This window comes from Schistocerca cancellata, chromosome 3 (assembly GCF_023864275.1).
Source record: "Schistocerca cancellata isolate TAMUIC-IGC-003103 chromosome 3, iqSchCanc2.1, whole genome shotgun sequence".
Lineage (NCBI taxonomy): Eukaryota > Metazoa > Arthropoda > Insecta > Orthoptera > Acrididae > Schistocerca > Schistocerca cancellata.
The window spans coordinates 767917280-767945080 of record NC_064628.1 but is presented as its reverse complement, the minus strand read 5'-3'; the positions used below and the strand labels follow the sequence as shown (position 1 = coordinate 767945080).

At 37.8% G+C, this 27801-nt stretch overlaps 1 protein-coding gene across 1 annotated transcript in view; it reads left to right on the top strand.

The window, feature by feature from the left end:
• The window catches only part of LOC126175805 (uncharacterized), a 94798-nt gene that overhangs the window by 29591 nt on the left and 37406 nt on the right, over positions 1 to 27801 (top strand). The window contains exon 5 of the mRNA XM_049922791.1: positions 18982 to 19174. Coding sequence (XP_049778748.1) covers positions 18982 to 19174 — 193 coding nt within the window. The remainder of the gene's footprint in view (positions 1 to 18981; positions 19175 to 27801) is intronic.

Sequence of the window (27801 nt, the reverse complement as noted above, 5' to 3'; positions counted from 1 at the left end):
AAAGTACAATGAAAAGTGGACTAAACTGTTGGACATAGTCCTTTCTCAGACGTAAAAGGACTGAATTCAAGCCAATAGCTTAGTCTGCTTTTAAATGTACTTTATATGTGCCTGTCTATTACTCAGTGCCTCCTCTGTGTGGTGAGTAGCAGTCTATCCCATTTCATTGTTAATTTGTCTCTCATTAGATAGCGGAACATAGAGCCTGTCTCATTGATGATGTGCTAACGTAGACTTGGGGGAGACTTGGCTGATTTTGACATGTGACTTGACAGTGTAGTGGTAAAAGCTGATACTGGAACAGAACATTTGATAGATTTGCTGTAATTTGTATTTGTTAGTGTTGAGAAGTGCACGCTAGGTGGTATAGTGTGCAAAATATGTGACAAAACAGTAACTCCCTGATTTCCAGTGCAGACAGATTGTTAGAGAAGAACTAGTTGAAGCAGGAATGTTAAAGGCTATTGGATTGCCCTATGCATTCCAATCACTATAATCAGAAGCTGATGGAAGCATTCATCATTATGGCAGATAATCATCAACTAAAGTTAATAATAGAGAAAAATCAAACCTTTGTAACCTCGAAAATGTGACACTGAAGGCAACTATCACAGAGACCTATAGAGCTAATCTGATGAATCTGATCTCAGAAGTCAATCAATGTCTTGAACAACTTGTTGCAAACATGGTCTTAGCCAAGCAGCCAAAACTAAACAGCTGCGGCCTGATGGAGGTCTATGAACATCCACTTACCTCTAAGATCTGTTAGTGTGCACAAATGGTCCCAAGGCTTAACAAAAGTGATCAGTGATAGATAAAAGAAAATATTATCTTAAGCGTCAGGCTCCCCTTTGTTTATGCCAAGTCCAGTGTACGAGGTCTGTTTAAGAAATTCTGGAACTTTGTCCACAAAATTTTTCTATGCTTACCTTTTACTTATTGTGCATGGTCTCCTTCGAAATACTCTCCTCCACAATTGACGCACTGCTCCCAGTGCTGTTTCCACTTGTGGAAGCAGTTTTGGTATGCCTCTTGCTGGATCGTGTGAAGTGCTGTCCGTGAATTTTCTTTTATTTCATCTATCGTTTCAAATCTTCATCCTTACAACAGGGTTTTCAAGTTTGGAAATAAGAAAAAGTCTGCAAGGGGAAGGTCTGGGGAGTACGGAGGATGAGGCAGCACAGTGATTTCATTTTTCATGCAATAGTTATGCACCAAAAGGGATAAATGTGCGGGTGCATTATCATGATGCAAGAGCCATGAATTTTGTCACCACGTTTCAGGCCGTGTCCTTACATTTTTTTGCAGGTGTCGTAACATGTCCCAATAGTACCATCAATTAACAGTGTGTCCTTGTGGCATGAATTCATGATGAACTAATCCTTCAGAGTCAAAGAAAATTGTCAGCATGGCTTTGACATTTGACCTGACCTGGCGAGCTTTTTTTTTGTCTTGGAGAACGTTTCATGACCCATTGTGAAGATTGAACCTCGGTCTCAACATCATAACTGTAGATCCACATCTCATCACTAGTTGTGATTCTCTTAATGAACATCTTGTTCTTAATTGCACGATCCGAAAGCTCTTCACAGATTGCGAGGTGTAGGTCTTTCTGGTCTTGACCCATGAGCCGTGGGCCAAACTTGGCGGCAACACGATGCCTTCCAAAATGCTGTGTCGGGATTTCATGACATGATCCAACTGAAATGTGACATTTTTCTGAAATCTCTTGAGCAGTCAGTCTTTGATTGGCACACACAATTTCATTGATGTTCCTGACTTGAGCGTTGTCAGTAAACATTGAAGGGTGTCCTGAATGAGGGTCATTATTTTTAAATTCTGTCCAGCTATCATCAAACTGTGTGAACAGTTTGTAACACCGAGTATGGCTTAAGCACTCATCACTGTAGACTTCCTGCATCAATTGGTGTGTCTCTGTAAAGGTTTTCTTGAGTTTCATCCAAAATTAAATGCAGATGCGTTGCTCCTCTAACTCTCCCATCTCTGGATTTGCAAACTGTGTGACACAACGTTCTCTTCAATGCAGCGCTAAAACAATAACTAACACACATACAACAATGAAACTTCTGGCAGTTACACATTAAATGCAGGTGTGTGCAGGGATGACAACTGCATTTCGCTCCAAAACACCATTGGTGCGAAATTACAAATGTTCTGGAATTTTTTGAACAGATCTTGTATGTGTGAGTGATTTCCAGATAAGCATGTGTGTAAGACTTCTTTTTTCCCATTGTTAAATGTGGTTTGGAGAACAGTACTGTAGTATTCTGTTTTTCCTATTGTTAATTTACAAGGCTGATTTGTTGCCACAGATTATGTAGATGTGCTAAGGTTCATGTATAATTACTGCTTAACAGGGTCTCCATCTTGCATGATGATGTTACAATAAGCACTCTATGCTGTGTGTATCCTAGTTTGAGATCACTACAGGATCTAAGTACAGATTTTCTTTCCATTTGTTACGAATCCCAATGAAGAAGAGTTTGTTGGTGATTGTGATAAACCCAGACAAGTTGATTGATGTAGCACTGGACCTTTTGTTTTATGGACCTTGTGATGCAGTATCAAACATATCAAGAAGAAAATCACATTGAAGCTATATAGATGTGCAGATGTGGAAGAAGAGTAAAGGAAATGTGGTGGCTGGATCAAGCTTTGCTTGTACAGTCTCTTATCTGCAAATACTGCTGTTTAAATGTCATATCTGATAATGCTGTTGTGAGAGCTGTGTGTTAAGGAAGTAGCCTAAGAGGAAATGTGACTTCAATACTTAGACGAAACATTATGAATTTGTTAGTAGGATTTTAGTAAATGTCTGGGGAGAATAAAAAATCCTGAATGTATGAAACACACACACAAAAAAAGAAGGAAGGGCGGGAAGGGCATGAGGAGAGGTGAAGCTGAAATATCAAGAGAAGAGCTTCAGTGGAAGGATTTTCTGGGCAACAGATCTAAGACTGATAACAGAATAATGAATGTGAGGAAAGATGTTGAGGAAACTATATGCCGGCCGGAGTGGCCGAGTGGTTCTAGGCGCTTCAGTTTGGAACCGCGTGACTGCTACGGTCGCAGGTTCGAATTCTGCCTTGGGCATGGATGTGTGTCATGTCCTTAGGTTAGTTAGGTTTAAGTAGTTCTAAGTTCAAGGGGACTGATGACCTCCGATGTTAAGTCCCATAGTGCTCAGAGCCATTTGAACCATTTGAGTGTTGATGCAATTTTAAGATCTGATGATGAGTACAAAACAGTCTGGTTGTGTATTCAAATAAATTAAAATTTAACCTGGACATCAAATTCTTTAGTTTAATAAATGTGAAACAGAGTTACTGCCCATTACTTGTCTTCAGGAAGCTGATGATAGACACATACAAAAGTAAAGTAATTACATTATACCAATGGAGGGAACTATTAGTTCCTTTCTCAGGGACGGGAGTGGGATAATAAAAGGGGAAGATTAAAAAGAAAAGGCATGTCACTCAGGTGAATGTAATGAGGATGAGAGTAAACAAGGGATGAAGAGGTAGGTGTCAGGCAGACCAGAAGATCAGAGACAGAGAATCTTCATTTGATCTAATTATTAAATTTATTTAGATGTTGATGTCGCTTGTCTCCTCCAAATGCCAAAACAACCTTATTTAATGCAGGTTGTTTCCTCTGTCCTTCTGGTGAGGTAGTGGTTAGTCATTGGTGATTGACCTACCTGTGATTGAGAAAGCTAACTTACCATTATACATTGGAATAATGCCAACATTGAAGATGGTGATGGGTCTGCTATTGGTATATGAAGGTGATTCTCAGAAGTGGTGGCTATTCAGGGTGTGTGTTAGGAAAAAGATTAGTCATAGCCTAGCTGGAAAAACTAATTGATTAATTACAAGATAGAGAAATACCAACTCTCAACAATTAACACTTTCCTGTGTATTTCTCAAAGCACTTGGTAATATGACTAGACAGGATCAACAATTCAATGTTGAATGTGAACCATACATTGAGCTTAGTGTCTGTGCAAAGAAATTGTTGTGACACCAAAGCCATGTAGTAAGGCTGTTTAATATGGGAAGTGCTGCAAAGCAAATAATTTTAATTAGTTTGACTTCAATATTGCAGTGGTATGAAAATCCAGCAGTGTGAATGTCAGTTAAGGTTTCACTCATGATATTCAGGAAAGGCTCAAATAAAGAAATAGAAAACTCACATTGGGGCCATTGTGGTTCTTATGCTATGTCTCAGTGTGCAATTAAGGCCTGCACATTGAATGTAAATAATTATTGATAAAAATGATACTGAATTGACCCGAGGATTTTGGTTGGTGGTTTTTATTTATTTATTTACGTATTTACTCGTCAAGTTCTGTAGAACCAAATTGAGGAGCAAATCTCCAAGGTCATGGAACATGTCAGTATATGAAATTACAACATAAAAGTAATAACAGATAAAAATAAAATGTTTATGAAATGGAAAAAAGTCAGTCCATAAGTTAAGTAAATGCAATCAACATACAACAAGAATCAGCTTAATTTTTGAAGGAACTCCTCGACAGAATTGGAGGAGTGACCTATGATGAAACTCTTCAGTTTCGATTTGAAAGCGCATTGATGTGATGTTCGGATATACCAATAATTTCAGAGTCAACATCTGTAAGCAATACACTAACTTTACTCTAATACCTCTTATATTTTGATGAAATATGCTAATTCCTTCTCTACTTGGAAACATGACATCATCTGAAGGTGAGCCCTTAGTTAGAGGGATTTACTTTAAGCAGGTATACTTATCAGCTGACCTCAATTTAAAAAAGGTGCAGCTCTAACACCAACTGCTACAGGAATTTTTCCATGAGTGATTCCATCACCACCCACTACACTGTCACCTATAAGCTTTGCCAACCTCCTCTTCCCATACCTATTGAGGTGCAGGTGCTTAGTGAAAACCGATCTACTGATAGACCCAACTGGCACCAATGAAATGTGATCTATGCCCTCTGCCATCAGCGCCATCCCCAGCCCCATGTTGACGTGTCTTAACAGCCGCATTAAGATTAGGCTGATCATGACACTGAAACAATTGCACGAAATGCACATTAGTGCCACCAGTTTGAGTAGCTATCTTTACCAGGTCACCACCTACATCATATTCCCCATCCCTATCAAGATGGTTCCCTGGCCCACCCACTATCACTACCTGATCCTCCTTCGTAAAATTCCTGCATAACTCCCCTATGCTGTCAGTCACGAGCCAACCCTGCACTAGGCTTCACAATGCTGGTGACCTGGTACTCACTCCCCAACACTTCCTGCAACTGCTGGCCCACACCTCTACCATGGGAACTACCTAGCAGCAGAACCTTCTTCTTTCTGTTAGACTTTGCAACTGACCTAGGCCTCCTAACTGCTGAGGACTGCTGCATGTTCCCTACATCTACAGCTATAGGAGGCTCCTCTCCACTCAACTCTGACAGTTGGTCTAATCTATTGCATATACGCAAAGTATAACTGTCTGAATACCTCCTCCTCCTCCTCCTCCTAGCTACCTTCTTGCCAACTGCCAGTTCCCATTCTCCACCACCCTTCATCCTCCGCAACCTATCTAGTTCCTCCTTTGCACGTTGTAACTGCACCTGAAGGTTACAGATCTTATGCTCCTGCTCCTCTATCAACTTATTTCTACTACAGATTCTGCATTTCCAGGAGAGGATATCGGTAGAATGCCCACTGGCTTCCCCACTGCATTCTCCCCCAATGAAAATACTTTGAACAAATCCGACACCGTAACTCACTACTCACAAACCTACGACAGAGCCCACACTTCTCAAACATAGTAAAATTGTACAGTTACTGAAGAAAACTATACGTCTATGTTACCTAAGTTCAGTTACACCAGTAGAACTTTTTATAGAACTAACAATAGCAGTCTGGAAATTCTGTCTACTAAGAAAGCAACTACTTGTTTTAATACTACTACATAGCCACCAATACCAACACCAACAAAATTTCACAAAATTATTAGCTAAAACCAAAAATTCAAGCGACCATTGGAACACTCAATGAAGTTAAAACATTGAATGAAAATTTTACTGAAATATTTCGCTAGAAACAATAAGAAACATCAGCTGAAAACTAAAGCCTGAAATTTACTAAACGAGTTCAGTGCACAGAAAACTCTAAAAAGCAAAGTGAGCGAATATTTCCAAAAGTTTATTAAATTGTTATTTCGCCACAAACAGCACAAAACACCACTGAAAACTGTTAAATTTAATAACTGTATAACAGAGCACAAATAACTTTGTCAGTACTTAGCTTTATAACTGCTACAGCTGCAACTGCACGCTGTAAAATGTAAACACTCTACTGAGGCGTGAGGCTTAGACGAACGATGTAAGCACACTCATGAATAACAGACCACTCGAGTCAATAACACAGAAGAAAGACTGAGATTAATGAAAATCCATTAATAAGTTCCTTTTACAGCAAATATTAACACAAATAAACTGTAAAATAAGGAACTGAAGATGAAAACTTTATAAAATATTGACGAGCAATTTCAACAGCAATCCAGCACACATGACGTCACACCAAAAGTTTTATTACTGTTTATAGCCAGTGTCTCTTGTTTACTTCAATCTGTATTCTTTTTACCGTAATCTTCTGCACATTATCTTTGCTTTTATAAGATTCCATTTCTATTTTTTGTAAATGATTAGGGAATAAAGGATATCACTCACCACATAGCAGAAGTGTTGAGTGTCGACAGGCGCACACAGAAATGAAAGATAACTTATTAGCTTGTGGAGTCAATCCTTTCTCGATACACACACACACACACACACACACACACACACACACACACGCACACACACACCCACGCACGCACACACACACACACACACACACACACACACACACACACACCTGTGCCTTTATATAGCGCCAGTTGGATGCTCTGTGCATTGTGCGTTCGACCGGCATTATGTAGGGTCATAGGCATTTGTTTGCAAATGTGTGTGTGTGTGTGTGTGTGTGTGTGTGTGTGTGTGTGTGTGTGTGTGTGAGTTAACATGTAACGCGGAGCAATGCTGGAAGTGGCTGCCGTGAGGTGTGTTGGAAATGTGAGGCAGTCTGTCGACAGTTGATCTTGAATGACCAATGACTAAACTGTGCCAGATGACATGTTTTGTAGCCAACCACAACACTGACATCTGCAATGTATCTGGGAGAACGGCGGCTAGCACTATGCGGCAGAACTAAAATCATGATCACTTCATTCATGGCAATTAAAACTATGAGCAAACTGAAGACAGAAAAAATTCATTTCCAGCGCTAACAGTAAACTGTAATTTCTTGCTATCATTGTTTACCTGAAACTATCTTCCCACTGGCTACATGACCTGCCACATTACCAACTGATGAGAAGTTCATGTTGGCACTTTGTTGCAGATTACAGGCAACACAGGCAGAATCCAAACAAAAAAAAGAATGATGGGAAGAAAAGAAGAGCGAATAAAAAAGTCAATACAATGATGAAAATGATGCGACAAAGTATTAGAAATAAAAAAATATATTTAAACCAATTAATTGAATAAAAATAGTAATCAGACTCTTTTGGTTTGATTTAAAAATTAAAAAAATTGCACTGCATTTGACGAGTTTCAAACTTATGACCTACACGTCAGGCTTATATGCTTACCGTTATGCTAGGCCACAGCTTTGGGCTATGTGGGAATTTTGACCCAGTCACAATGATGAATTGCACCCTTGAAAAATTTGGCTTCAACAACATTGTGCGCAGCTTACCTAATGTAAGCTGATCTCTGTATTAACGATAAATGTATATGTGAAGCTGATCGCATCTTGTGCAGAAATATCCAGTAGAATTTGTTTAGCGATGCGTAGGAAATGTGTTTGTTCCATCTGCATCGTCATGTGTGTGTGTGTGTGTGTGTGTGTGTGTGTGTGTGTGAGATGAAATACAAAATAGAAGTGCATAAAGAAAGAGAGCTAAACAGGGAATTGGAAGTGAACTGACCAATTATTGTGATGGTTTGGCAGTGGTGAATGGTTTGGGCATGGCATTGAGCACTCAGATATGAGAAAACCAGCTCCAATGCATGAAGTTTCAATTATCAAGTAATTTTAATCAGAATATAATTTTCATTGTATGCTGTGTGAGTGTGTCAGTGACTCAAAGCTTCTGTTATTTGGTGAATGGTCTCCTTCACTCCCAAATTATTTACATCTTGCTAGAACTTTCATCTTTTCCATTTTTTTTTTTTATTGTTCAGTAATTGCTCAATGTTCCCAGACATGTTAACTTTTTGTGTCCCTGTTTATGTGTTAGTAATCATAACTATTCTTGTATCTGTAATTATTTTGCTGCCTGTAAGTATTTTGGTCATTGTAATCATCGTCATAGTTATATTAATTTTGGTGAGATATTCTGCCTGATTCAAGACACTGTTTGTATGTTTGTTTTACTTTTGCTAAATATGTTTCAGCACTTCTTTTTCTATCAGCAGTAGGATATTTTTATTTGCAAGTATGAAAATTATTATGATTCTCTTACATTTTAATTACAGCCTGAAGTTATATATATATAATAATTATACATCAAATTAGCATTGGTTGATATATGTAGTTAATTGCACAATTTCAATTAACTGATACACAAAATATTGTATGTTTTTGTTTTGGTGAAAATAAGGACTAGAATACAGGTTTGGATAATAAATATTTATGCAGATTTTCACATACCTTAAATGATGCTAATAAGGTGCATTTATGTTAGTAGATTTGCAACTTCCACACTTTATTTACCTTGTTACTTAAGATGTTTAGTTCTTCTAGACTTTATTTCCATTGTTTAAGATGTATTAAGGCACTTACTTTCTTTATAACAGAAGTTCTGATAGTTTCATGCCCATTTTATTTATTTTATCACAGTACATAAGGTTTATGTTGTCATTTAATGTGTCATTGCAGCTGTTTGCTGTTCATTTGTTTCATTCCATGTTTATTTGATGGGTGGTTCATGAATTTCAAAGTGTTTACTGATATCCAGGAACTTTACTGTATGTGTGATGTCAGTGACATGCGGTGACTGAGAAGGTAGAAGAGATGCAATTCACTTTTTTCTTTTAGTGTGTGTGTGTGTGTGTGTGTGTGTGTGTCAAGTTTTGGTGTAGGCTCTTGGTCGTTTTAAGAACTTTTAAATAATTTCCTATTTTTTGTTGAATGGTAATTCTCTGCTATTAGATGGTCTGCAAATGTTGAGTGGGAGCTGTTACTTTTTAATGCCCTTCAAACATTCTGTGCATCTGGTTCTGAAATTTCGGCTTGTTTGACCCACGTATGCAGATTTACAGCAACTGCAGATTAATTGGTATATGCCAGATTGACTTTATTTGTCTATGTTAGTGCTTTGTGTGCCCAGTTTGCTCTGTATTGTGTTGTTTTGAGTCCCTGTCTTTTTGGTATATTGCCTATCCTGTGTGTAGTTTTGTTGTTGTATGTTATCATGTGCTATTTGTTGCTTGCTGTCTGTTGGCTTGTTTTGTGTGTGCGTGTGTGTGTGTGCGTGTGTGTGTGTGTGTGTGCGCGCGCGCGTGTGTGCATGTGCGTGTATGTTTATGGCTAAATATTGTCTATTTCTGTGTTTTGTTGTTTCTTTTATCTAGTATCTTTGTGTCATAGCTATTCTCCATTGCTGTTTGCTTTATTATGTTTAGTTCTTCTTCATAGTCTTTTCATTCATGTTTTCTGTTCAGTCTGTGTAGTACGTATCCGAAACTGGCTTGCTGGTGTGTTACAGAGTGATTGGACAGATTGTGGATAATTGTGCTGGTTGTGATAGGTTTCCTGTAAATTGTGAATTCGTGTTTATTGATTTTATTGTTTATAGGAAGGTCTAGGAAGTTTAGTCTCTGATACGTTTCTGTCCCAATGGTGAACTGAATTTATAGTTAGATATTGGCATTACGTAACGGTTCAATGCAAGTGTGTGGTTCATGTATTAGGCATATTACATTATCTGTGTTCCGGTACCAATATTTTATTTTATAGTGTTTGGTTTTACAATTTTGTAAAAAAATTTAATTTTCAGTATGGTTTGTTATGTTGAATGAGATTATTGTTGCTTTATTTGGTATATTTTCATGTTTCAGTTTCTCCATTGGTCACTGTGTGTGTGTGTGTGTGTGTAGATATTATGTTGGTGCATTGATGCTATTTATCACAGGTCTTATTGGGATATTAGATTTATGAATTTTAGGTAATTCTTTCAGAGTGGGAGCCATGGGATCTTTGTGGATCATACTTTTACTCTATGCATCTGTGAAAGTTACATCTATGTTTCTCCAAGTTTTCTATGCCTTTCTTTGGTGTCTGTTTGGACACTTGCAGGTTATGTAATGTTGTTGGTCTGTGTGAATACATACTTTCTTCAATGTTTTCCTTTCCATTCAGAAGTATAATTGTGTGACCCTTGTCGGATCTTGTAGTAATGGTGTTTTCTTGCTTTAGTTTGGTTTGTATGTCTTTTCCTCTGTTGTGTCTGTGTTTCTTTGTATGATGATTTTAATTTCTTTATTATGTTTTTTTATTTCTTTGGGTGCTTGTTCTCTGGTTAGGTTTGCACTGAATTCAGGTGTGTTTAATATTTCTTGTTTTGTGATGTGTTCACTTTTTGTTATGACTTTTTTTTTACTGTTTTGTGAGGTAGCACTGTATTTATATCATGTTTAAGACCCTTTTCAAATGTGTTATTTTCTTGTTCAATTAATTTTATGTTTGTCATGTTGATCAGTCACTTGTGGAAAGTGTGGTGATTATATTGTGTTATACTATAGTAGTCTTTTTATGGTTTAACATTTTGGTGATTTTTTTTTGTTTTCTGTTATTTTTCCATTACAACATCTGTGCATACTCTGACGTTACATGTTAGTTCATCAAACAATGGTGGATATATTACTTGATTGGCTAATTCTAGGTGTAGTCTGTATAATTCAGCATTCAGTTTCCGTTTTTTGGCATACAAGCACTGAACCACTTTTTTCACACACACACACACACACACACACACACACACACACACACAGTAAAGTTCCTGACTATCGCTAAAGTTTTTGAAATTTGCTCACCACCCATGAAATAAATGTACAACGAAACAAATGGACAGCAAACAGATGCAGTGACATGATAAATGACATAACACATTGTAAATAATGGGACTAAAGGCTAGAAGAACCAATAATTTGTAAGTAACAAGACAAATAATGCAGGTTTCTGTCCGTAATGGAAGAAAAATAGAAGTCATTTATTCTATTTCACAGGTGACAAGCTGTAAGAAAATGTGTGGTAGTTACAAATCTACCCACACAAATGCACCTTCATGTAAAATAGATGCCAGACTGTGTAGATATATATTATCCAAACCTGTACTCTTGGCCTAATGTTCACCGTAACAAAAATGTGTAATATTTCATATACAGGGTGTATACGCCCCGGGACAACCGGGAGATCCGGGAATTTTTTCATCCGGTAGAAAACTGGGAAAAACCCGGGAATTTTTTAGTATTCTGGGAATTTTTCATTGTTTTAGTTTTCAATTAAATTTTTGTAATTTTGACTGGTAAGAACCAATACTCTAACAAAGGATATTACTGTATCCCACTACTGCAGAATAATACTGCAGCATTAAAACAGGAATGAGAGGGTGGGGAGGCAAGGGGGGAGGGGGGGGGGGGGAACGAAAATAAAACTTACATCGCAAAGGAAATGCGCCATATAAAATAACACAGTGCACGTACAAGCGTCTGCCACAGAAAAATTTGTGAAAGGCTTTAGGAAGACTATGCAATGCTTCATAACAACAAATAGCCTCCGATGAGCGTGACATCACAACTGTTTACATTAGATTCATTTAAGCAGTTACGAGCGGGCTCATGCACACATGCAGTTGATTCGCGTATGAGTAATACCTTCTCCTTCTTCTGGCTACAGAAATGTGGCTGATTGCTGTGTAAGCAGCAACCAGCCACATGGACTACCCAGAAAAATTTTACTACAATGCCCAAGCTGCCAGATTAACGCGTATGCAGCAGGCCCGGATCTAGTGTTGGATGGAGGGGAGCGGGGGGCTTCAAACTGGGGTAACAGAACCAAGCAGCAGTTTCGGGGGGAAGGGACATATCTATATTCTAGAGGGAAAAACATTGTTTCACAAAGCACCTAGCATCCAGCACACGTCGGTCTATCAATTATTCATATGATTTTGAAACGCACCCCTGCTGGTTTTTGGACATTTTTGAACACATTCTAAGTTGATTTCTGAATGAATTATAAGTTGATTTTTGCATGCGTGCATAGTGTATATGATATTTCTGCCAGGGGAATCCTCGTTGCATCTAGAAATTAACTTTCCTGCAGACAGAACGGGACGGGGCAATACGAGCTGAGCAGAATAAAGCTGAACCGGTGAATGGCAACTGCTGCTTGTTTATGTGGTTGATTCGGTTTGCAAATGTTCAGCACTGTTATAATTACTAGTGAAATCCATAGCTTCAGACTACCAGAGTGGAAATAAGTGACTAACAGGAATAATAGTTCTTGGTGTGAAAGTGAAATTCTGACAGAAAATTTTTGGCCAGATCGCTACACTAGACAGGGCCAGTTGTAGTCCCCGGCTAGCAGCCACTTAAGTTCGATTCTAGGAGTAGTGCGGAAAACGCGTTGTACGAACACGTAATAACACCTAACCGGAGAATAATCGCTGGATAACTAAACTGGTGATTGTGACAGGGTTAGTAAAGTTAACTGGAGAATGAGTTTTGACAGTGGTAGGAATAGTTACAGAATTAGTGATGGCAAGATCGTTTGTTAGAATGAGGAAGGAGAAGAAATGGGGACATCACACAAATAATGGAAGAATATGATTCCAAATTTATACAAAAATTTCATTCTACTACTTTCCGGTCTCGTGCATGAGAAACTGGAGCATATGAACGAAATGTGAAACTATTTCCTAACAAAGCTTTTTGATTGTAGTAGGCCAAATAAGTATTTCGTATTGGTACTTCGTGAATTATATTGTCATACTATAAAAATGATCATTATTGCCAAAACAGTCTCGCTTATTTGGTGTGTGTTACAATTGTTGCAATATTGGAAAGGCCTATTTTGTTTTATCCAGCACACACTGACAAAATAGACGTAAACAGATCGAGAAACCACACCATTTGTGGTTCAAACGGCTCTGAGCACTATGGAACTTAACTTCTGTGGTCATCAGTCTCCTAGAACTTAGAACTACTTAAACCTAACTAACCTAAGAACATCACACACATCCATGCCCAAGGCAGGATTCGAACCTGCGACCGTAGCGGTCGCGTGGTTCCAGACTGTAGCGCCTAGAACCCCTCGGTCACTCCGGCTGGCACACCAGTCTTGGATGTTATTTGTATTAACAGCTTTTTCAATATTAAATGACGACATTTCGATTTTTCATGTAGCAAAAAGTTTGACGAACTTTCATGAGCTAATAATTCTTTCACAGAAAGCAAAGAACGCCATGTAAAGCTGCAGCAACATAGAGAGAAAAGTCGCTAGGACCTAAGGATTGAAGAAATGTGTACTGTCTTGCCTGTCTCTTGTCTGTACTGGTTTTCGGTATCCTATATTTAATTTTGTCACACAGAAGAGCAAGCTATTAACTAATAGGCAATAAAGAGTCCAGATTTTGTGAAGAGTTCTTGTTCTCCCGGTTACAAATAATCCCATCAAGTTGTAATTGCGATTGTTTATTTTTTAGAAGGGCAGGACGTCAAACCGGCCGACTGGGAGCAGGAGAAGCACTACAGGACATTTTAATTTCCACTGTTCTGAAATAGTTTGATGGCAACCATTACAAAATATACACGTTTGAGTTCCACAGAGCGAAATACAGTGAAGCGAAATACAGTGACAAGCGGTATAAGAATGTTGTTGAAGAGGTGTGGCACTGCACTTCGGGCACTAAAGACAAAATAACATGTCTTACATTTCCTCGAGGATATAAGTTTTATGCATCAGACTCTTCAGAAAGATGTGCGCTACAAAGTGAACTTATTTTTGAAAAGTCATTTTTTTTAATTAATTTTTGACATTCTGGTGAGCAGAGCAGTGGCATTTATCACCTTGCTGAACAATAAAGATATTTTTGTCGCTTTGCTAAAGAACTCTTTCTTTTATTAAGCTTTCTTGCTGAAGCAGTAAGTTTATTTGAAACGAAGTGTTTAATTCTACACTATTGGCTAGTTTCAACTGTTCACTGCATTTCAAGTGCATGTTTTCATCTTCTAGCACATATGGCAATATGCCATAATAAAGAACGAAACATGAGATAATACAGTACGGTACTGGTACTCCAAGAAAATTTACATCCCGAAAACCATATCGAAAAGCTTAATATCAGGTCGAGGCGTACGTCATTGGGAATCTGAACATACGAATGTGCGCTTTAAGGCGAACTATGCAGTTTAGTATGGTTCACGAAATTCTGATGCTCTTGGAGTATCCTCTGATGTCTTGTTTCTTATGACATAATGTAAGTAAGATCTTTTAATGTTTCACACTTACGAACACACGGGCTTCCTACGTCACTGTAGCTGCGCAAGTGCGGTGACGCCTCTTATCTGGCACTCTCTGGCAACTGCTGAAATGAATCTAACAGGTCGCGGGAAAATATTACGAATTGTGGTTCAAAAAGCGTTATTTTAAAGTAAATTTCCTTTTATGCAAGATGAACTATGTGTGAGAATGTACGATGAATTTCTTAAATCACAGAGCGTTTGCTCTCATTTAAAAATCAACTCTTTGATGACAAGCCATTTAGAAGAATTTCGAGCCCAGAAGATCAGAGATTTATGTCGGTATTAAAAATTTTACTGACGTGTTTGTGTGACGTATCTTAAAGTGTAACAGATCAACATTATATGTGAAAGCTGCTTCTCTTGTAACTTATTAATCTTTGAGACAAATATTATATGTGAAAGCTTTTCTTTTCTTGTAGCAACACTATATACAGTAACTTAAACCATTAACTTTACCTGTTGGTGGAACTCGGATTTATACTTTCATAATACGAAAATATGCACCGTACATGTTGCAGCATATCAAAGATCTTTCCAAAATGTGTATTTTTCCCCGAGTTTCGTTTTCTAAGGTGTCGACAAATTCTACGCCGCTGTATAAAACTACATCCATTCAAAGGATTGATAAGTTTTACAGTTTTGACAGAAAGTATACTGTCACTTAACACGGAAAAAGTGTATTTTCATCTGGGAGAAAATGTATTGTTAACCGGGAGATCTGGGAAAAATCCGGGAATTTTTTTTCCTTGTCCACATATACACCCTGATATATCAGTTAAGCGACGTTGTGCAATTAACTACACATATAAACGAATACAAAATTGATGCCTAGCTATTGCTCCTTCATACACTATGTGATCAAAAGTATACAGAACCCCCCAAAACATATGTTTTTCATATTAGGTGCATTGTGCTGCCAGTTACTGCCAGGTACTCCATACCAATGACCTCAGTAGTCATTAGACATCGTGAGAGAGCAGAATGGGGTGCTCTGCGGAACTCACGGATGCTCCGCAGAACTCACGGACTTTGAACGTGGTCTGGTGACTGGGTGTCGCTTGTGTCATATGTCTGTACAAGAGATTTCCACACTCCTAAACATCCCTAGGTGCTCTGTTTCCGATGTGATAGTGAAGTGGAAACATGAAGGGCCACATACAGCACAGAAATGTACAGGCCAACCTCGTGTGTTGACTGACAAAGACCGCCAATAGGTGAAGAGGGTCATAATGCATAATAGGCAGACATCTATCTAGACCATCACACAGGAATTCCAAACTGCATCAGGATCCACTGCAAGTACCATGACCGTTAGACAAGAGGTGAGAAAACTTGGATTTCATGGTCGAGCGGCTGCTTATAAGCCACACATTGCGCCAGTAAATGCCAAATGAAGCTTTGCTTGGAGTAAGTAGCATAAACATTGGACAATTGAACAGTGGAAAAATGTTGTGTGGAGTGATGAATCATGGTGCACAATGTGGCAATCTGATGGCAGGGTGTGGGTATGGCGAATGCCTGGTGAACATCATCTCCCAGCGTGTGTAGTGCCAACAGTAAAATTTGGAGGTGGTGGCATTATGGTGTGGTCGTGTTTTTCATGGAGGGAGCTTACACCCCTTGTTGTTTCGCATGGCACTATCACAGCACACGCCTATATTGATGTTTTAAGCACCTTCTTGCTTCCCACTGTTGAAGAGCAATTCGGGGATGGCAGTTGCATCTTTCAACACGATTAAGCACCTGTTCATGATGTACAGCCTGTGACAGAATGGTCACATGACAATAACATCCCTGTAATGGACTGGCCTGCACAGAGTCCTGACCTGAATCTTATAGAACACCTTTGGGATGTTTTGGAACGCCTACTTCCTGCCAGACCTCACCGACTGACATCGATACCTCTCCTCAGTGCAGTACTCCGTGAAGAATGGGCTGCCATTCCCCAAGAAACCTTCCAGCACTTGATTGAATGTATACCTGCGAGAGTGGAAGCTGTCATCAAGGCTAAGGGTGGGCCAACACCATATTGAATTCCAGCATTACTGATGGAGGATGCCATGAACTTGTAAGTCATTTTCAGCCAGGTGTCCGGATACTTTTGATCACATAGTGTATGTATATAAATAACTTTCGGTCAAAATTCAAGTCTAACTGTATTATATTAATTTTAATACTGGAAAATAAAAATGTCTGACTGATTATAGCACATAAAGTGCTGAAACATGTTTGGAAAGAGTAAAACAAACCAACAGTGTCTTGTAGAAGGTAGAATATCTCACAAGTTTTTATCAGCAAGCAAGGAAAGACAGAAGAATATCAACACCAAAAAATTTATTATATTTATTGTATTTTTCATCACTATAATAAAAGATGATGATTATTTTATATGGCCTCGCTACGTGACCAAAAGTCATGAAATAGTTTACAAACTGCTGTGTGAAATCGTAAAGGAAGCTCGAGTGACTTGAAAGTTGTAATCATCGTGCAGACTTATCCTTAATAGAAACTCTTGCTTAGCCATAGATAGTGGAAGTGTGTCAGAACAGTGTTAAAAAGGCTACCATGCTGAAAGAATTTAAATAAGACAAATAGCACAGGTTTCTGTCTATAATGGAAGAAAAACAGAAGTCATTTATTTTTCATGTGTGTGAGGTCTTCCAGTGCCAGCCATTGAATGTATCTTATTTACGGATTGAAGTTTAAACAGCAGTTTATCAAGGATTGTTCAGATACTGCTGAGAGGATGTATGCGTTTTTCGGTGAATCTCAAGGATTTATTTTTTTGCAAGAGTTGAGGTACTCATGTGTGAGAAGGCTAAGGGTTGCGGTGTAGATTGATGTTATATGGGTAAATATACATTGCTTGGCAATTGCTAAGTAACAACTGTCAATTACTATGCAACAACCAACAGTTGCTACAAAACACCCTACGAATGATAATAAAGGGAAATGTAGAAGTTGGATCATGTTAATTGCAGCAAAGCCTATGCACAAATGCTCTCTATGGAATAGACAGTTCATGTAGTACAATACATGATGAAGGTTGTTGCGAACAGATTAGTGCGACATTCTGTGTGATATGGCAACAGGTCTGTAAGACATCATTTGAGTGCTTACAATCTTGTATGAGCAGTTGGAGGGCTTGAAACTGGTCATAGTGTCACCACTGTAGCCACAGTAATGGTTCTGTACAAAAGTGTCATCTCATGATTAAAAAGTGCTGCTGAAGGTGGAAATGCTATGCAGAGGCCTGCCAATGGTTGTAGATGGACCATCACACCTTGAGAGGATCAATACATAGCTCAAGCGATGAAAAGAAACAAACATTTCACTGGTCCTGAGTGATTTTCTTCAACAAATCCCACTTCACTGTCTCAAATGTTTCAAGTCACCAGTTAGTGTGGAGAGAGAGAGGGAAGCATGTTACATGCCACAAAATATTCATGAATGTCATCAGTATGATGGCCGTGGTGTTATGGTGTGGGCAGGCATTATTCACAATGGCCGAACACCACGTTGTATCTTTGTGTGGACCTGTTACAACATGGCGGTGTTGCAGGGAGATTATTCTGAATCATGTCTGTCTTTTTAGGGGTGTAGTATGTCCTGAGTTTCCATTTATGGGTGACAGTGCCCACCTATGCAGTACTGCTGAGGTGTCAGACACACTGGAAAATGAAGATATTGAATGTATGGAGTGCCCTGGGTACTCCACAGATCTAAACCCTATAGAGCATATCTGGGATGCTCTTAGCAGACTTGTTTCTCAGTGAACACCTCCCCGAACCAAGCAAGAACTGGAAACTGCCTTGAGAGAGAGGCGGGACAATGTGCCCCAGGAATTCTCCGATAGTTTGGTAACCAGCGTGAATTACAGGTGCAAAATTTGCATTAGTGCCAGAGGAAGGCGTATTCCTTATAGTGTGTCCAATATCGACCTTTATGTTGAGAGTCTGATCTGAGTCAAACATGAATGTTATTTATGTTTGTTATCCTGCTTTCTCATGTGGTTAAATCTGTACCATTTTTTATTATAAATCTACCACTCCATCTCTGTTACGTATGTACTGTGTTTCATTCTGTCCATCATTGTCTGCAATTCTTTCTGTTCAACAGTGTCTCTGTTCTTTAGCAATTGTCAAGCAGTATAATTAATTGATATCTGAGTATTCACTGCATATCTGATTCTACAGTCATTTGTAACTCGTTTATTGACTTGCTAAGCACAATATTATAAGATTTCTGCCACAGCTATAGTAAAAGCTCTTGGATTTTGACAAATGTGTAAAACAAAAAAGATACATTGTTAGAGAACTAATGGCTCTTGTTTCACATAGGGAAAAGATGTTTGCAAAGGAGATGGACAAGTAACGCAGCCACCTACTGAAACTACTGATTCAGAAAGCAGTGACTCATCTTTGTCACAAGAAGACTGTCAGAATGTATCCAGTAATTGGTGGGAAATATATTTATCCAACACTGAAATTTGGTTTCATAATATTCCAGAAATTCTTAGCAACTGTAAAAATGGTATGTTTTTTTGTAATTAATGAGAAAGCAAAAAATGAAAGAATCGGATATAAATACCTGACAGTGAAATTCTAATAAGATAAATGTAAAAAACAAAGAAAAGTGCCATACAACAATTTCAATATGTAAATACTGAATCTCAGACTTTAACAGAGGTGTTTGATACTATTCTCTTAAATGACATAAGAAAAAGTAGAAGAGAAGATGAATCATACAGAGGTCAATAGTTGGGAACTGTGTTGTTCAATTGCAGGGAAACTACCAATATTATTCAGGAAGAGGGAACCAGCTGGTTGTTTGGCTGTACCTACGTACAATAAGAGCAGAGTGTTACCATTAAAAGTGATATAAAATTTGGGGCTGGAATTAATATTAAAAATTAGTGATGAGAAGAATAAGAAGAAAGAAGCAGACCAGCTAAGTGGAAGAAATGAAGAAGAATAGAAACTATAAGGGGAGAGAGAAACTGTTGTATGACTGAGTTAATAGTTCAACCTACACATCTTTCAGTATTACTCGTACTTTTTTTTCTGTATCCACTCAGTTTTTCTGCTTTTTTTAGGTCTACTTTATTGTTTCATTCTTTTAGTTCTTTGTGCTACTGTTGTGAATAGTAATTATTTAATTTCATTAGCTTTTATTTCCTTTTCACTATGTTTTCAAGCTGATATATATGTAGATCTTACTTCGTTAGTCTTCCATTTCATCGTATTATCGCATAGGTTTAATTCAGTTCCCCAATACAACTGTTTCTTTTTTGAAAGTGAAACCTTCACATCTGCATTTAAATATTTCTGCATTACATCATCAATACTTAGTATGATCTTGAACATTGTGGCTCTTCAACTCTGCAGGATTAACATCTAGGTGTGCAAAACTACTAGCTGTCAGCAGTCAAGGAACTTTTTCATCCAGATTTTCCTTCTAAACAGGACATTCCTTTGGTTTCTAGAACAAGATTAAATATTGTAATGATTGGTTGACGGGGAAACGAGTTCACAAGTACTGACACTACCTCTAAAGTGATTAAATGTCTCATTCATGCTTTAATGCTAGTGGGTAGACTGGTGTAATTTCTTTTAGATATATCATCTAAAATACTGTACATTTTCATATGTACAGGTCAACTGATATCCTCAGTAATATTGTATCAATACTAAACACTCACCAATTTCTGCTTTGTCTTGATAAGCCATTCATATTAACATCCAACCGCTATGCCTTTCATAGTACTATCTGGCATGTTGCACTGCTTGTGCTGCTGCTGATTTGTTTATCACTATTGATGGCACATCACTCACATCATTAACCTGCAAATTTCTCTATACATATGCAACATGTCGTTAACTGAACAATTATTTCTCAAAGCCCACATTTTTACATGTACTACTGCATTTCTTTTTACCCCAGCCAGTTTTTACACTGGCCAATAAGTGTCCTATTTAGGGCAGAAAGGCAAAGAGATTGGACAAATGATTGAATAAACAAGGAAAACCGTCTGTCACCAACAGGAATTTGAGCAGGTGTAATCATAGGACCATTCTCCTCTGGTATGATTCAGATTAAATGACTACACCTTAGAAGTACAGTGTGTAGGAAAACTACTCTATCAAAACCTGTGCCATGACAATGCACAACTGCTGAGATGAATGAAACACTGGCCTGGGAAGCTTAGGTGTTCTTCAAAGGGAAGTTGAAGGATTGTAAGACCTGTAGTGAGTGACATCAGACTGTTCCTCACAGTAATAATGTTGAAGATATATATTTTAATGAAATGTTACAGTAGTATTCACGTCTCCAAGTACAGAGACGGGTTTGTTTGTAAACACATATTTTATTTACAATAACTAAGCCAGTCTCTGAAACAGAGATGTATGTTTTCAGTGATTGCAGTGGTATCTTTTAATTCCTAATGTAATATGTAATTATGTTTGATTTAGCTTAGTGTAGTCATTTTCATGTTCCATGGATCATAATTGCACACTCTCACTATGATGTGGAATAAGTCAATTTTGCAATCTCTCTCTCTCTCTCTCTCTCTCTCTCTCTCTCTCTCTCTCTCTCTCTCTCCCCCCCCCCCCCCCCCCCCCCCCCCTCCCACTGGTTAAGTGGTCAAAGATTTTTATCACTGACTACGTCACTCCTTTCTGTGCTGCACAAAGATCACATGAATGGTAGTGTAAATTATTTTACCTCCTAATGTTATATTTATGAATGTCATCATTGCTTTTGCTTTGTGATTGATTCTCGACAACAAATTTCATAAGAGAGTTAATGAGTTGTGGGGTTGTGTTCAATACGCCAAATTGGAGTGGACATCACGGGGACACCACGTATTACAATTCCATGTTTTAGATATGCGAGAAAATCAGTAACATGTGACATCCAGTTAAAGTTCTTATCAGTATAAAGTTTTAAGAATTTAGGGTATTATATTTCCTTTATTGATTTACCTTCATAGATTCATTACTGATGCCATGCTCGGATTTTGTGTAGTGCAGGACTGCCTGTATTAAGTTCTATCTACATTCAGTGACAGTCTTATTTGCAGAGAACCAATTATTAATTTTCAAGAACTTTTTCAAGTATTGTATTTTGTCCATTAGGTTTGATTTGGAAAACATAGCATTTATTTTTGGCAAAATTCACATATATTTTTGCCAAAATTTGCATATATTTTTTGCAAAATTCGCCTCTATTTTTGTCAAAATTTTTGTTATTGATCAGATGCACATATTTAACACGTTATCACACTGCATGAGTGAAGACAAACAAAATCTTAGTTCTTTGAAACTGACTGTTAAAAAAAAGTGCTGATTGGGAACTTTGTGACTGGAATGTTTGCTTTTGCAAAAACTTCAGCACATTTTTCTTCTGAAATGGCCTTTGTTTTCTTCATTTGGCTGTATTTAAGCTTTCAAAAATGATTGTTCTGCCAAAAATCAGCAGCATTTTCCTGCTGGTGAATTGAATGTGTTGCCGATTTAAGGTGTTTCTGTACGTTACATGCATTTTACTGTCCAATTTGATGATAACAAATACTTCAGACTATTAATTTCAGTATTTTGTGAGCATTCGTAACTGCACTACCCATGCTTGATCGACAATGCTATGGGTAGAACTGATGAGCCAGTTAGTGTAGAAGCAGGACCAAACATATGGTAACTCTTTTTTAACATTAGGGGAAGAATATCGGCACATTCAAAAAACATTAACAGTATGGTCCCTATACGCTGTTGTGGGAGATGGCCTTGAAGGTAAAAAAACTAGAATTTTGACGACTAGAGGGGAGAGGAGCAGTGTAGGGGAAAAGCGCTTCACCTCCCTTTCACAATGCACCAGCCTTTACAGTAGAACTGACATGTTGTCAGAGAGATCACTGATCTCTTCTGACTTTATAAGATCGTAATTGAAATCTGTGATGGACAAGGATTAGTCACTTCACTTATTTCAAAATAAGAAAAGATAACGACGAGTAATGCACAAATCAAAGTATTTGGGGATGGCTACCATGCAGTTGATTGTTAATGATGTTGTTCAGGCCCGACCTGTAGTGGTATTTGTTGCAACCACAGTTGTAAACATTCATTAACTAATTTGTCACATTAAAAGTGTCTGCACTATACCATATTTTGAGCTTTACCTAACAAACAAACGCGTTTCTTTGCTATAAAATGATAGGTCTCATGGCTGATACTAAGTTGCATTACGTGACATGTATCGTAAGTAGATCACTCATCTGCCCAGGGCACCCTATCATTGAGCAAATTGCGTGCGAACACTTTATTTTATAAACATGTTCTTACATGCATTATATTTCCAAATTGGACTTTGCAGGTGATGTGCAATACCAGTAACTGAAAATTGGTTACATATTCGATATTTATACACAGAAAATAAAGCTATTTCAAACTACACCTGACAAAATAGTACATCTGGATGCAATTTGCTATGAAATAGCGTCTGTTAAGTAATTTCACATTTTGAGGCAGGATTCACATCTGCTTTGCATTTATCGCAGAATGTGAATTTTTCTGGTCCCTAGTTATAATACTAGCATTGTCATCGAAGGGAATTATTTCCATTTTTTGGTTATGTCATGGCAGATTGTGTATGTGTATCAAGAACAAAAGTGGGTGTATGTATATCAAGAACATAAGTGGACCTAATGTCAGTCAGTGTGGTACACCTAGTCATTGTTCCCTCGTCTGAAGGTGATGTTCCATTGTGTACACTCTCTAGGTTTGTTTGTATAAAACTTTGTATCCATTTAGTTAGATAGGATGGAAACCAGTTTTCAATCAAGACCTCTGATACAATAATATTTTAGCTTCTCTAAGAGAATACTGTGAATTGCACAATCAAATGAACTCTCAGAAAATACCAGTTTTTAGTACTTTGTTGTTTAAATTTTGCATAATCTGATTCATGAATTGAAAAATGACATTTTTGTTGATAGACCTGTTTGAAATTCAAATTGAGATTGACTAAGTATTTTACTTAGGGGTAGATGTGTTACAGTTCTTGTCCACTTAGAGGAAGGAGGGGTGGGGGTGGGGGTAAACAGTGAGACTACGTCTTAATATCTGTCTTATTACCAATTTTGTAAGGGAAAATACAAATGTGACTCCAAAAGAAATGCACAATGTTTTTTTTAATATCCAATTTATTTTCCATGCCTTTGATATTTTTACAGTAAGTTGAACCGTTCTTGAGAGACAAAATATCATTCTTTCCACATAACCTCCATCCCTTTCAACTACCTTATGCTACTGTGGAACTAAGACCTGTATACCTGCATGGTAGAAGTCAGACCCAGCACTGGTTGGGAGCAAGTGAGTCATTGTCTTCAAACCTCCCATGTCAATTCTTGCTAGGAAATCTCCAGAATTCTTGTGCTGTTCCAAAAATTCACAGCACACTGTCATCTGTCTTTCTTTTGGAACCCACCAAATGCAAACTTTTTTCAACTTCAGCTGCCTCAGTATTCTGCACACAATCACTTCTAGGCCCACAGTTGTATATTTGTCAGCCGAAATCAGATTTTGGGTATTTGTACATTTTCAAGGTGCTGTGCAGTGCTTGGTTTGCCACAATACAGGAGGTTCCGAGTATGACTGTATTCACTTTCACCAGACAATCTGCTTGCCCATTGATTAACTGTACTTTGATCAGCAGCATCACCCCAATGCAACTTTTTCAGTATCTTGTTAACAACACAGGAACTCTATAACAGCATGTTGCTTCAGACGAGCAAGATCTTTTGAAAGAGTGCTATCACATTGCGACTTGTGGAAAAAAGTTGAATTGAATTAGAATAAAAGTGGAAAGAATATTTCTGTAACCTCCATGAATAGCAAAGATGTAGAGCAAAAGTTAGATTTTTGAAGAAAAAAAAGTGCCTTTCTTTTGGTGTGACCCTCATGCATTGCTTATATGCAAAGAACATGATTTTAGATCATTTAGTCGAGATATTATCAACTGCTTGAGAATTTGTATGTGTAAGAGAGATATCTACATTGTTAATTTCTTTTGGCATTGCTTCTTTTGAATTGCCCACTCCAATCTTCTGAGCTACTTCCAGAAAGTGATATTAAATATATTGGCCACCAGACTGCTGTAATTTATTATTATTCTTCTTTCTTTGTTAACAAAGTCCACATATACTTTAAAGGATTTTCCAGTTTATCTTTTAATTATTTCCTGTGCAAATTTGATGTCATTACTTCCATTAATAATACCAGACATTGTACAGAAGTTTATTTTTTAAATAATTTTCTTAATGCAGCACAGTGTCCTGTGTAATTCGAAATCAGTTCTACTGCTCTGCTTTTCTAACTATTTCATATGATTTTATTTTTACCATACAATGTTATTTTTACCATGTAACAACCCTTCCTTTCTCTATGTTTTCCAACTAGAAATAGGTTACTAATTTATAGTCATCGATGTGTAACATCTGGATTGTATTTGTGTGATGCTCCTTATGACAGTACAGATCATATAAAGGGGCAGTAAATTCATTAACTTTGTGTTTTAGTCATCTAAAATTCTGAGACATAACAGTAAGCTTATTCAAACAATTTATTTTCTATGTTACACTTTATTTATACATACTTGCATTAAAGCAGTCTCTCTGAAAGAGGTACTTAGCCTAAAAAAAGTTTTATGTGTCATTCCTATAATCACAGGAATTTTACAATTTCTGACAGTGTCCCCACTTTTACTTATGAGTTCAGTTAGTCTATCTTTTGCCATTCTGTTAAAGTGTAGGCCATGTCTTGTGTGTCCCCACCTCCCAAGACAGTACCAGACACAGCGCCAATGTGAGCTCCGTGCAAAGTCAGTAGCGACCTGGTCAGTTTTTGACTAATTCACCTGATGGCTTTATTCACCCAATACTGCTGCTACAAAACATTGTCATAGCTGACATTTATGTGAGAGGTTGCTGTGCTTAAGTTATTCGGCTCACTCCCAATACTATATTCTTGGCCAGGCTAATGCATGATCCTGCAAATATCAGTACGTGACCCACTTTACACAATCCCCAGTTGGTGCCTCAGTATCCTCTATTCGCTGATTATAGATAGCCATAGGTTTTACATTATTTGTGACTTAGCACCTTAATTGTTGTTTTCCTGAAGCTGTTGATCCACATGATGGCCACCTGGCGACAGTGCCTTTCGTTTTTCTGCTCCACTCAGTTTCCAACCTGATTCCTAAATTTTCATTAATCTGGTGTGTCCTACTTTCTTCTAAGGCAGATTGAGGCTTCTACCCTCCAACAGATAACAAGCTGTGTCTCTTCTTGAGCTCAGGGGTAACTGCTCCAGTTTCATCCTTTTCCTTTTACCTTTCCCCTGCCCACTTTCATTTTTGCTGCATCAACTGCTCTTATTCAATATGTATGCCCTCAGTCTGACTGAAGGGGCACAGATCTTAACTTACAGTTTGGAAATTTTCCTGTAATTAGTCATTACCTACATATTCATGGGAGAGACAGACTGGGAAACACTTCTACTTCCCCACTGCAGTTTCCTCGGTGAAGCCACAATTCACAATCTTTGCAGATCAATCCCAAACTATTAACTAAACTTTTAACAGTGCACACATATTTTAAAATGCAAACTTGAATGTCCAGAAAGGTTAAAATTACTAAATTTCTCTGGGATATTATGCTCTGGCTTTTTGGGATCTTTTTGGTAACTCAACACAACACAACAGAGCAGTTTAATGTCAATCAGTGGCAAGTGATGGTATGCTCCAGACATTGAACCTGTCTCTTAAAATGTTACCAAAACCTTAGGTTATTTAACAGAACCTAGAAGACTATGGCATAATAGCGTGGAGAATTTTAGTAATTTCAGCGTGCACATATGTCAAACGTGGTCATACCATTTAAAATAATTACACAGGTAAATGATTTTCTACATGTTGGTGGCCTGTTAAAGATGTGTTAATACTCAGGGACATTCTTAAACAAATTAAGACTTACCTCTCTTGAAACACTGAATAAACAAATATAAATGTAACTGAATTGAAATCTACATTAATTCCTTAGATAAAACACTAAACACTCTAATACTTGTCCTTTTCAATGAAATAGAAATGCAAACAAATTTTTCCAGACAAGGTTTATTCCGTGTTGCACTGCTTCTTCTGTGGTACAAGCCCATGATCAGGCTATTGGCCTGATTGCAAGTAGAGTGCAGTCTTTCTACGCTGTGGCACTGGGAAGGGAAGGGTGGTGTTCTTGTCACCACAACCGCTTTTTACCCCCAGGAAAGGTTCTCAGTACTCATTTGATAGCAGGCTGAGTATACCTGGGGCCGTCCTGGAGGGAGTGGAATGAGGAAAATTCCCTGTCCGTGTTTGGGGTTCAACCCTGGGTCCCTGGGGCCAGAGTCTTTTGCTGTACCTGTTAGACAACCAAGCCCTCCCATGTTGCACCTTACCGTGCAGTTTTCATTCTTATGAACTTTTCATTTTTTATGACTACTACAAATAGAGAAGCTAAACTTATGTTATGCGAATTGGAACAGACTCTAGTAAAGTTCTTTACTATGTAATATAGATAAAATTAACTGTTAATATCCAATTAATAACTTAATGGAAATACAAAATGATAGTGTCTCATCTGGTAGATGGGTACACTGTAGACATGACATCTAATAAATCTTATTATTGAGAGGTACAGTGAGTGGCATTAACTTCTGGTCTCGAGACCACTCTTACACAGGTATATATTGCAGACCCATGTTCCATTTGTTTGACTTAGTTTGTACCTTTGTTACACCACAGGTTTTGCCTTTATAGTTTTTTAACACTCTGTGTCTGTTTGCAGTGAATCTCAATGTGCTTATTTCATCATCTGATGTTATGTTCATTAGCTAAGTTTACATTGCTCTTGTAAAGTGCAGCTTTATTGGATGATGGCAGTATGTATCTAACAGCATATCACTACAGTAACTTGACTATATTGGTTTTCACCATTTGAGCCATTCATGTCATTACATACTAGAGCCTATTTTTTATTAAATGAATTTTTAACATCTTTGGAAAAGGCAATAAATGACTCATTAATGTAGCAATAAAATGAGTTATTCGGTCCACATAAAGGTTAATCA